Raw genomic sequence first — 12,937 nt, 5'->3', positions numbered from 1 at the left:
TGGTTTTTGTGTCTCATTTCTTTCACTCATCATTTGTGTATGTGATATATTCATGTTATAAGTATAGAAATAGTTCATTTTTAATTTTTCCTTCTGTGTAGTACTTCATTATATGAATATAACATAATTTACTCAGCCATTCTTCTGTTGATGGCCATTTAGGTTGTGTTTATTATTTGGAAATTATGAATAAAACTTTTGTAAACATGCTTATACATGTCTTTTGATTAATATGCACTCATTTCTCTTGGGTATATACTAAGGAGTTAAATTCCTGGGTCAAAATATAGACATATATTTAACTTTAATGGATACTACCAAACAGTGCTCCAAAATGGTTGTATCAATTGACATTTCCACTAATAATGTAGGAGAGTTCTAGTTGCTCCATGTCCTTGTAGACACTTAACATTGTCAATATTTTAATTTTGGCCATTCTACTGGATGTATGGGAGCTCTGGTAGCATAGTGCCTAAGGCACTTGACTGCTAACCAGGAGGCTGGGGGTTGAAACCCAACAGCAACTCCTCGGAAGGAAGGTTGGGCAATCTACTTCCGTAGTGATACTGCCTTGGAAACCCAAGGAGGGATTGCTATGAGTTGAGTCCAAATCAACGATGCATAACAATAACAATTAGATGTGTAGTAAAGGTTTTGTTTCACATTTCCCTCGTGAGTGTTGAGATTGAACATCTTTTTGTATGTTTATAGGCAATTTGGATATTTTCTTTTGTTAAAAGCTTGTTCAAGTCATTTTTAATTTAGGTTGTCTGTTTCTTTTTGTAAGAATTTGTTACACATTCTGTATATGAGTGTTTTGTGAATACATATATTGTGAATACCTTCTTTCAGTATGTTAACTTTTTGCTATCTTAATAGTTTATTTTAATAAATTTTATTTATTAAAAATAAATTCTTATTTATCAAATAAATTTAATAAATTCTTAATTTTAATAAGGTGCTCTAATACGTGCATCTAGAGCTATAAGTTTTCTTCTAAGCACTGTTTGATTTCATCTACTAGTTTGATGCATTGTCTTTTCACTATTGTTCAATTCTAAATATTTTCTAATATCCTTGTAATATATTCTTTAAATGTGTTGCATAATTTATAAACAAAAGGGAGATTTATAATTATCTCCCTCTTATTGATTTTTAAGTTAATTCCACTGTGGTTGGGAAATATATTCTGATTTTAATCTTTTGAAATTGTTTCAGTGGCCCAGCCTATGGTTTATATTAGTAAATATGTCATGTGCCCTTCAAAAGAATGCACAGTCTGCAGCTGTGGGGTTTATTTGTCTATATATGCCAATTACATTAAGCTGTTTAGTTGTGTTCTTTAATCTTCTATACCCTCAGCAATTTTTGTTTTATTGGTCTATCATTTGTTTGGTGAAATGAGTTAAATTCTCTAGCAATGATTATGAGTTTATTTTTCCTATTAATTCTGTTGATTAAATTCTGTCTTATACTAGAATTGACCTTTATATCATTATAATCTCTCCCTTCTTATATCTAAACTTGTCAGAATGTCTATCTTGTGTTCACTTGATATATCCATATTTCAGTCTAACTTTATCTATTATAAACAACATAAAAGAGCTCTGGTGGCACAGTGCCTAAGATATTTGACTGCTAACCAGAAGGTTGGTGATTCAAACTCAACAGCTGCTCTTGAAGGAAGATGGGGCATTCCACTTCTGTAATGATTTACTGCCTTGGAAACCCAATGGGGGTTGCTGTGAGTCAGAATTGACTCGATGGCAGTAGGGTGGGGTTTTTTGCTTTTAAACAGCATATTGAAGGATTTTGTCTGCTATTATTTATTTTTTAATTTGAATAACTATAGGTAATGAACTGTGAACAGTTGAGCTTTAGTTTACTATATTCTTTATTATTATTATTTATCTCATATCTTTGTTGCTTCTTTATTCTTTATTTCCTTCTTTGGTTTTATTCGAATATTTTTATTCTTCTGTTTTTTTCTACGCTATTTATTTATAGATCTAGTCTTGCATTACTGTTAGTGGTTATCTTAGAAATTTCAGTACGTATTTCTGACTTACTACTCTCTAGTTTATGTTTGTATTTTTATCAATTTTCCGAATAAAGCAACGATTTTATAACCATTTTAGTTCATTTACCCCTTTCCATTCTTTGTATTGTTATCATGTATTTTACTCCTTAAATATGTTATAAACCTTAGAAGATTTAAAAAAAAAAAAAAAGTCAATCTTCTTTTGTGCTTATCCACATTTTTATGTTTTCTAGTTTCCTCCAGTCCTTCCTGTATTTACATGCTTCCATCTTGGTTCATTCCCATTCAGCCTGAAGAACTTTCTTACATATTTCCAAAAGTGCTGAATTTCTGGCCAAAAAGTCTCTCAGCTTGTTTGTCTGAACATGTTTATTTCACCTTCATTTTTGAAAGATGTTTTTACCAAGTATAAAAGCCTAGATAAACATTTTTAATTTCAGCCTTTTAAATGCAGGTACGTGTCACTTAATGTCAGTTAAGCCAAGGACACAGCATACTTCTCCGTAGTTCCATAAGGTTTTAGTTTTCCTTTGTTTTTTAAGAAAAAGTAGTAGCTCTCCTTTTGTTTATTTCCCCCTACTAGTTTTAAAGACCCCAAACCCAGACTCTTGCAGCACTGGGCTGCAAGGGTGGGATACAGGCAGGAGAGGCAGAGAACGTGGCTCTGGGTATAGGGTCTTGGGCTTTGTCCTGCAGGCAGGCAGGGGGAAGAGTGGGCCAGGCTGTGTGCAATCCACTCCCTCCCCACTCTCTTCCCCTTACTTCTGAATCTCAGTCAGCTCACAGCACCCTCTCAGCCACTGCAGTTACCGCTGCACATTCCTCCAGCCTCTCCCAGCACCAATGGCAGTGGCGGTATCAGCAAGGATGACCAGAAGTGGGCTCCCATATGATCTTAATATGTTTTCACACAAGTCAAAATCACACAACGTTCTGTTTCACAGAATGTATTATGGACAATAAACAATGCATACCTGTATTTCATTGCATTATTCTTTACTTCCATTTTTTCTACTCAGAAGTCAGTCAAAAGCCTTATTGTTGATTCAGTGTAACTTTTCTCTCTAGCAGATAGGGACTGAAGGAGAAAATATTTATAGAGAAAATGAAAGACAAATTACTGGCTTATTATACTTGAGATTATTTGTCTCCTTTACTTAAACGATGTTATTTTTATTTCATTGTTATTTAAAAATTTGATATTAAGAAAGGTTTTTTTTTTTTTCCACTGTAGAAAAATACTTCAGAGAAAATGCCTAGTATCTATAGATCTGTGACCATCAACACCTCCAAGGAGATGATGTGCTTCAGTGACTTCCCCATACCTGATCATTTCCCCAACTACATGCACAACTCCAAACTCATGGACTACTTCAGGATGTATGTCAAACACTTTGATCTCCTGAAATACATTCGCTTTAAGGTAAAATATAAATGAAATATTGAATTGTGTGTTTCAGTGTTTGTGTGTATGCAAGTACACATATGTAGACATGAGAGTTACACTGGGAGCTCTGGCAGCATAGTGCCTAAGGCACTTGACTGCTAACCAGAAGGCTGGCAGTTCAAACCCACCAGCCACTCCTTGGAAGGAAAGTTGGCCAATCTACTTCTGTAGGGATACTGCCTTTGAAACCCAAGGAGGGGTCACTATGAATCAGGTCTGACTCAATAGCATATAACAACAACAACAGTATCAAAAGAAGAGAAGATTAATGAATTTCCACCCCTGGAAAATCATCATTTTAATGAGGTAGTGTCTTGAAGATTCATTTGAATGTGAAACTGGAAATTATTGCCCATAAGGATCCATTCTGATAATACATTAGTGTGGCGTGGTAAAGGTCCTCTCTTGTAGCCTCAAATTCAAAAGGTTTAAGGACTTATGATAATTCCAATAATAATTGACCCAAACTATACAGCCTGAGGAACATATCCATTTATGTATCTACCTCCAAAACCCAAAAAACAAACCTATTGCCTTCTCTTAGTCCTCTAATGCTGCTATAACAGAAATACCCCAAGTGGATGGTTTTAACAAATAGGTATTTATTCTTTTATGGTTTAGAAGGCTATAAGTCCAAATTCAGAGTACTAGCTCTAGGGGCTGGGTGAAGTCCCCTTGACCTTGGGCTTCAGTTCTGCCTCTTGTTCCAGGCCCATTGGAGCTGGAGGCATCTCCTAACTCATGCAGCTGCTGGCTGCTGAAGCTGGCGAACCCGAGGTCAGCAGGTAAAATGGCATAATCCCAAGATCAGCAGGCAACACTTCAGATCACTGGTTTAAGTCCAGGAACTAGAGATGAAGACTCAGCCAGATGCAGGACCCAAATGTGCCAAAAAGCCAGAAATATTTTCCAAAGCTCTCTCATATATACTGGAGGCAGGCCACACCCCCAACTCAACTCCCCTTCAACTACTTAGCTGCTCACAGCAGATTCCACCATGGAAGTGATTACAATCTCGTCATGGGGAATAACTACACCCAATTGCCAAGCCATTCAAAACCACAGCCCAGCCAAATTGACACACAACCTTTACTACCATAGCTGTCAAGTCAATTCTGACTCATAGCAACATTATAGGATAGAGTGGAAATGTCCCATAGGGTTTTCAAGGCTATAAATCCTTACAGAAGCAGACTGCTACATCTTTCTCCCACAATATGGCTATGAACTGCCAACTTTTCAGTTCACCGATGAGTGCTTTAACCACAGCACCACCAGGGCTCCTTTATCTACCTCCACCATCCCTAATACACACATATAAAATACATCTCTCTAAAAGATATGATCTAATTAGAGTTTTAAAATGCCCATTCTGGAAAATGGATTGGAGATGGTCAAATGTGTAAGCAAGGAGGCCATTTAGAAAGCTTATTGCTGTAGAACCCCTGGACCAACAGTTCTTCACCGGGACCATTGTCTCAACAAATGGAAACCCCTCTTTCTCAAAGTTATAGCCAATGAAAATAGAATAGTCAAAAAGCATGTGAACTCCTCACAGCTACTAGAAATAATTTTTTTTAAATGCAAATTCAAAGAAAATTTTTAAACTGTTAAAATAGTAGGCAATAATCATAATGATAAGATGCTCAGTACTCAGGGGGGCACAAACTGGCATCCTCTACAATGCTAGTATAAATTTATTCAAAAGTAATTTGGCACACAGCTTCAAAAGGCTTAAAACAGTCAAATCTTTGACTCTTACATTTGGGGAAATGTGCTCTAAAGGAAAAATAAGTAGTAATGGGAGTTGAAGACAGGGAACCAGGTTTCAGTTTTCTACTGTCTTAGGGATAAATTACCACAAAATTATAGTTGTGAAGAAAACCCAAACCAAACCCAAAGCCATTGAGTCAATTCCAACTCATAGTGATACCCACCGGGTTTCTAAGGCAGTAAATCTTTATGTAAGTAGATTGCCCTGTCTTCCTTCAGCTAGGAGTGAAGAAAGGAGATTTTTATTTGGCATATGCAGCAAAGAAAAACAGAGATGGAAAATGGACAGACATGTCATCAGAACATTGTCTACTGAATCTGAGGAGTATTACAAAACCAGCAGTATATGTTACAAATTACAAATCTATAAAAGTTTCATCTTTCCATAGATACGCACAAATTGTTGAATCATCGTGATTGTTTCTGTCAGTTAATCAATGGTACAAGTTTTCAGTAACAACAGTCAGGAGGGTCTTCATTGGTCCCACAACCCAAAACAGGAACAAGATAAAGGTGGTAACTGTCCTTTATCAAATGTCTTCTCTGTTATAAAAAGATATACCTAGGTAAGTTCCATAGTTCTTTGTGTGAGGCCCTTTTCTGTCTAGCTTTCTGAGAACAACCTGCCCCTCCCTGGGTGTTCCCAGAATTATCTCAGCTACTGTCTTCTCTGGCAGCATAGTACCTAAGGCATTTAACTACTAAGCAGAAGGCTGGTGGTTCAAACCCACCAGCCACTCTTCGGAAGGAAGGTTGGCCGATCTACTTCTTAGTGATACTGCCTCGGAAACCCAAGGAGGGGTCACTATGAGTCAGGTCTGACTCAACGACACACAGCAACAACAACAACACTGCCTCTTCTTAGCCTTTCTTGGAATTATCATTACCATATGGGTGAGTAAAGTTAGAAAGGTTGGGGAAGTAATACAGAAAACTCAAAATGGAGTCTGAACTTAGGTCAAGGTTCAAGGTGGTATTAGGGTTCCAACTGTACGTCTTCTGCAAACCAAATATCTTTAGATTTTAGGCTCTAATGCACTACAACAATCAGTTCTTAAATAAGCTAATAAAATTATGTTTCTGAACTTGAAAGGAGAAGATAAGCCCCTGAGCTTATGATGAGTCCACAAATTCAGACTCCAAGCAGCAAGGCAGTCATGCTCCAACACCATCATTTAAAATGGAAAATGTTACTCATTTGGATCTAATTACAAAAGTCATACACATTACACAGAAATGTGGGTGGGAAAAGCAGGGAGGAGGGGAAAATGACACATACAAAAAAATTTTTCATAATTCCTCTACCCAGAGCTAATAAAACTTAAGATTTTGGTGTGTGTTTTGACATCTTTTTCCTAATATAAGTATAGCATGCTAACCCCCCCCAAAAAAAGGGTAATACTGAACATAGTATACTACATATACTGTTATTTAACCTCCTCTTCACCACTTAATATATTATGAATATCTGTTCATGCCTTTAAATATTCTTCTATGGTGTAGTTTTAAATAATTATATAATATTCCATTCATATGAGAGTTCCAAAAGTGAAGTGCTTATGGGATGACATATACAAAATGCTGAAAGAAAAATATTGTCAGCCAAGAATTATATATTCAGAAAAGCTAACCCTTCCCTTGGGTTTCCGAGGTGGTATCTCTACAGAAACAGAATAGATAGGCACTATCCCACCAGAGCTCCCATTTCTCAAATATGATGGTGAAATTAGAACATTCTCAGATAAACAGAAATTAAGAGAATTTGCAAAAATCAGAACAACCAAATGCTAAAAGGAGTCCTCTGGATAGAGAAGGGCAGACTACAACCAGAGATTAAGATATATGGCAACATCACCTGGAAATCAACCCAGAAATAGAAGTATCAAAAATAAAATTAACCTACAAGATAGAAAATAGAGAACCAGAGATACCAATTTGGAAATGATGATAACTACAAAGCAAAAAGAGGGAATAAATGATTTAGTTACAGAGCTTCCAAATGGAGACGAAGTCAAAACGACATCAAGATAGAATGAAAAATAAAAAAACTCACTGCTGTGAAGTCGGATCCAATACATAGTGACCCCTCCTTAGGTTTCTGAGGTAGTATCACTATGGAAGTAGATTGCCCAATCTTCCTTCCAAGGAGTGGCTAATGGTTTGAACCTCCAGCCTTCTGGTTAGCAGTCAAATGCCTTAAGCACTATGCTACCAGAATAGACTGCTTTAAATTGAGAAGATAATGATAAATGACAGTGTAACCTCAAAGAACATTAATAAATCTTCACACCAAAATAAAAAAGAGAAAAATCATAAGGTCTCAGAAAACACTAAAACAATAGTAATGAAGGAAATGATTTTTTTTTTAAAAAATCCATAAACAAAATGACCTCAGCACAGAATAAGCTAAAAAATCAAAGGATACAAAAATATATATCAAGCAAATGGCAACCAAAAAAGAGCAGGAGTGGCATTATTAATCTCTGATAAAATAGACTTTAATGTAAAAACCAGGAAAAGAGACAAGGAATGGCATTATATAACAATTAAAGGGTCAATCAAACAAGAGGCATAACCATAATAAATATCTACACACCCAGTGAAAGAGCCCCAAAGTATATACATCAAACTTTAACAGAATTGGAAAAAGTGATAGCTTGTATGAGACTTTAAAATACCACTTTCAATGAAGGACAGAACAACTAGAAAGAAACTTAACAAAGATATAGAAGATCTAAACAACAAAACTGAAGTGCTTGACTTGTGTTGGAATGATCCCCAATCTCATCTTAGCTTTTGCTTATTTCTGTGAAACCCTTTAACAGATATAAGTACATAACAGAAGATTTCCCCTGCAACTATCAACCCGTTAGACAGACAGAAGTGCATAATAAAGGAAACATTTTTCTCATTGGTTAAACTAAGGAGATGGAAAGAATGTTCCTAAGGGAGGGCTTTGACACAGACCCTTATCAGAAATCCACTCAGCAGCCCTAAGGAAATATTTTTAAATAAGTACCTTGTGATCCCATATTTAAACTAACCAATCCAAATAGCCTACATCCATATCTGCAACCAATCACTGTGAAGCCCCAACTGATCCTGCAACTTCCAAACAGAAGCTTTCCTTACCTCATAAATATGCTTTTTTGTTACTCCACCATTGTGGAGCATTTGATTTCACTTTGTGAGATCAGATATGTCCCTGTTTGAACTGTGTTGAAACTTCAATAAACCTCTTTGCTTTTATTTAAAAAAAAAAAATCCATTTCTTTAGGCAAGGTGAATCATTAATTCCTCTCTTAAACTCTAAAAGTCAAGCCCAGGGAAAGCAGACAGGACTATCATGAAATATGGAAAATATGCAATAAAATCTTTACTTTGCAAGTCTTTCTGGAAGGAGAATATTAGTCCTGTTCCTTCAGTCACTGTGTTCTATTTTTTTTTCAGTTACAACTCATCTATTTTCCATTTCTATAGAAAATTAGAGGAGCTCTGGTAGCGTAATGGCTAAAGCACTAGACTGCTAACCAGAAGGCTGGCGATTCAAACCCACCAGCCACTCCTCGGAAGGAAGGTTGGGCAATCCTACTTCCGTAGTGATACTGCCTCGGAAACCCAAGGAGGGGTCGCTATGAGTCAGGGCTGACTCGACGGCACACAACAACAACAACAACGACATAGAAAATTAGGTGGTTAATTAAAGACTCCAAATATCTTGAAATATACCCACAGAAAACTTACTATGGAAGCATCCAGGAGTGGGAACTAAATGAGCATAAATGCTTCACACGGGTTGTGTTATTCAGGTTTACGAGTTGTGGTTTTAGTTTTTTTTTTTCTTTTTTGGATGGTGGTGGTGGTGATGATGATAGTGTGTGTGTGGAGGGCTTAAACATGAGGACAGTAACTGTGTATGATCTGTGCTTGTGCCCTGTTCTCAGACAAAAGTGCGCAGCGTGAGGAAGCGTCCAGATTTTTCTTTCAGTGGACAATGGGATGTTGTGGTGGAGACTAATGAAAAAAAGGAGACTTTGATCTTTGATGGGATCTTGGTCTGCAGTGGCCATCACACTGACCCCTACTTACCACTTCATTCCTTCCCAGGTATGTCACTAAAGATCTGTTGGGGAGGACAGAACTTTCTACACAAAGAAAAGTGATTAGACATAAATTCTATTACTGGAGTTAATGAAGTGTCTCTGGTAATGTTAAATAACAAACAACATAAATATCCATCATTTCTGTTAATTGGACAAAATAGCTAATAGAAATATGAAAAATAAGCAAAGTCTAACAATTTCTATTTTTTTCTTACCATATTTTCATATAACTTATAATAAGAAAAATTACCCCACGTTTAAACAGCTTTAGTTTTACATCTTTGTTTGATCTCACTCCATTCCAGCAAAAGTGAAATGAATAAAAATAAGGAAGAAATGACAGGCAAAACAAGCAAAAAGATGGCAAAATTTTAAAAACTTAGAAACTAATTCTCTGCAGTGGGAAGGAGATTATGGATAATACCACAAAGAAACATTAATTTATCATGTATTTTTACTGATGAAAAAACAAACAAAAAGCTTATTCCTACCTGTGCATTCTGTGTGATAAAATGCTAACCGATCTACATGTTTACAAAGCAGACTCTTGCTTTAAAAACAAAAAGCAAACTGCTCTACTAACTAAACCCTCTCTCCTTACTTTTCCCCCATTCTGCCTCTTTTCCCATCAATTGCTACCTGAAATTAATGAAGAAATAATTGATATCTAAGTGCCTTTGTATGATGTCTTAGAAACCATCATAAAAAAACTCTTTTTCAGAGGTTTGAGATAACCTGAAAATAAGAGTCCTTGATGGAAATCAAAGGGCTTAAATTTGGATTCCAGTTGTCCAGCTGACTAGCTTATTTATGTAAGACAAGTGCCTCAATGTTTCTGTGTCTACACACCAACATCCTCATTTGTAAAATAAAAGGTTTTGCTCTTCTGAATTTTAAAATGCAAATATATTCTGAAAATCAGGACATAATCTCTAACCATTGCATTTTTATCAGCTTCTCTTGGACTTCCTTCCTTGCCAGGAGCAGCTCCCCGTACATGTGGACTAGGTATATTTGGATAAGTTTCAGGGGGGTAAGACAGAAACATGTCTATAACGAGACAGTGTCTGAGACTGCCAGACACAGATTGAGAGCTGTGATGAAGCTCTCAGCAGAACCAGGGACAGCACAGGGTATTAGTCACTTGGAAGGCAGAGGAGATGTCAAATTGATGAATAACGGCCCTACATCTTCATGCAATTGTTATTGTTAGGTGCTATGCAGTCAATTCTGACTCATGGCAACCCCATGTGTGCATAGTACAACTGTACTCCATAGGATTTTCAAGGCTGTGAACTTTCAGAATCAGATCTCCAGGCCTTACTTATAAGGCAACTCCAAGTAGGTTTGAACTGACAACTTTTTGGCTAACAGTACTGCACTTAATCATTTGTACCACTCAGGGGCTCCATTACTAAATGCTTTATAAGGTCACTAGACTATAGGAGCACTGGTAGCATAGTGCCTAAGGCACTTGACTGCTAACCAGAAGGCTGGCAGTTTAAACCCACCAGTCACTCCTCAGAAGGAAGGTTAGGCAATCTACTTCCATAGTGAAACTGCCTCAGAAACCCAAGGAGGGGTCACTATGAGTCGAGGCCGTCTCGACAGCACATAACAACAACAACAGACTATATTTGGACTCCACAGGTACTAATTCTCCTTCTTTACTCTTCTTTTCCTGGGCTCTATGAAGTGTAAAGCATGTATGGCAAAAGATGGTACTTAATTTAGTGACCCAGGTGCAAAGTGTTGCTCTTTTGGATTATTTACAACTTTATTCTCTGAATTGAGTTAGCAATGTGAAGAGTATTCCTCAGAATGAGAAATTCTATTCTTCCACCACAGGCATTGAGAAATTTGAAGGCTGTTATTTCCATAGTCGGGAGTACAAGAGTCCTGAGGACTTTTTAGGAAAAAGAGTCATAGTGGTTGGCATTGGGAATTCTGGAGTGGACATTGCAGTGGAGCTCAGTCGTGTGGCACAACAGGTTTGTTTGTTAGAAATATCACCTGTGAGTACTGTGCTCCCTTAAATAATCCATCATATGAAACCAGTCAACAACTTCATTCATCAAAGCCTATGCATTTATGGGTGCCATCCAGAATATGGATTTGGTCTGTAAAGTATCAGAGAAGAAAGTAAAAAGCATGAGCCCTGGCCTCAAGATGTTTAACTTTAGGAGAACAGATGATAAATGCAGAAAAAAAAAAAAAAAAACCTTCTATTCACAGTGGGAAAACACTGGGTTGTGCAAACAGTTCATGTCCCTGGTTCCTAACTGAAAGGTTGTAAGTTCAAAGTAATCCAGAGGCACCTCAGAAGAAAGGTAATCCACTTCCAAAAAAGTCAGCCACTGAAAACTCTATAGAATATAAGACAACTCAGTCAATTGACATAACATAGCTCAAAAAGATAATGTTCTATATCCTAGTTTGCTGAGTTGTAGCTGGGGTCTTAAAAGCTTGCAAGCAGGCACCTAGATAGAACTATTGTTCTCCACTCATTTGAAGCAAAAGAGAATGACGGAAAACAAAGGCTCAAAGAAGAAATTAGTCCACATGACTAACACAGCCTACACAAACCATAACCTGAGACCAGAAAACCTAGATTATGCCCAACTACCACTACCAACCATACTGACCAGGGAGGAACACAGTAGAAGGTTCTGGATAGAATGGGAGAAAAATGTAGAACAAAATTCAAATTCCTCAAAAAGGCTAGACTTACTGGACCAATAGAGACTAAAGGAACCCCCAAAACTGTAAGATACCTCTGAACTTGGAACTAAAGCCATTCCCACCCAAAAAAAAACCCAAACTCACTGCCATTGAGTCAAATCCAACCCATAGCAACCCCTCCTTGGGTTTCTCAGGTGGTATCACCACAGAAGTAGATTGCCCAACCTTCCTTCTGAGGAGTGGCTGGTGAGTTTGAACCGCCAGCCTTCTGGTTAGCAGTCAAATGCCTTAGGTGCTATGCTACCAGAGCTCCCTTGAAGCCACTCCCAGAGGTCAACTTTCAGCTAAATAATAGATTGGTTTATAAAATAAGTACTGTTCTTCCTTAAATAATCAACTATATGAGACCAAGGAGTCAACATTTACCATAAAGCAAAGATGAGAAGATAAGGAGGGACAAATAGAACAAACAGAATGGAAATATTGAAAATCCTGACACATTGTGAAAAATGTATCCAATGTTACCAAACAGTTTGTATAAAAATTGTTAAATCCCAACCCAATTTCCTGTGTAAACTTTCACTTAAAACACAGTAAAATAGTTACATAAATTTTTAAGAACAAATAGATGGGGGGGGCACCTGTGGAGCACACACAGTTGTACTCTGACACACATGGGGTCACCCCGAGTCAGAATTGACTCACTCACTACTTTCTTTCATCAATTACAATTACCTGAGCTAATTAAGTGAAAGATTAAAATAGATAAAACAAAATATTAGATAATTAATCTGACTTTTCTCACTGCCACAGCTGACAAATATTTCAAAAGGAATAAAGACAAACAGAAGGGAGTCAAGCTAGGATCATTAGGTTTCAGTGGTAGGATTA

The 12,937-nt window shown here is 37.0% G+C and overlaps 1 protein-coding gene across 1 annotated transcript in view; it reads left to right on the top strand.

The window, feature by feature from the left end:
* The window catches only part of LOC103194406 (flavin-containing monooxygenase 5-like), a 35,218-nt gene that overhangs the window by 10,434 nt on the left and 11,847 nt on the right, over nucleotides 1-12,937 (top strand). Inside the window, exons 2-4 of the mRNA XM_007937792.1 lie at nucleotides 3,276-3,464; nucleotides 9,206-9,368; nucleotides 11,213-11,355. Coding sequence (XP_007935983.1) covers nucleotides 3,276-3,464; nucleotides 9,206-9,368; nucleotides 11,213-11,355 — 495 coding nt within the window. The remainder of the gene's footprint in view (nucleotides 1-3,275; nucleotides 3,465-9,205; nucleotides 9,369-11,212; nucleotides 11,356-12,937) is intronic.

This window comes from Orycteropus afer, unplaced genomic scaffold, assembly GCF_000298275.1.
Source record: "Orycteropus afer afer isolate SDZICR_OR568_19922 unplaced genomic scaffold, OryAfe1.0 scaffold00044, whole genome shotgun sequence".
Taxonomy (NCBI): domain Eukaryota; kingdom Metazoa; phylum Chordata; class Mammalia; order Tubulidentata; family Orycteropodidae; genus Orycteropus; species Orycteropus afer.
This window is presented reverse-complemented; position numbering and strand designations above follow the sequence as displayed.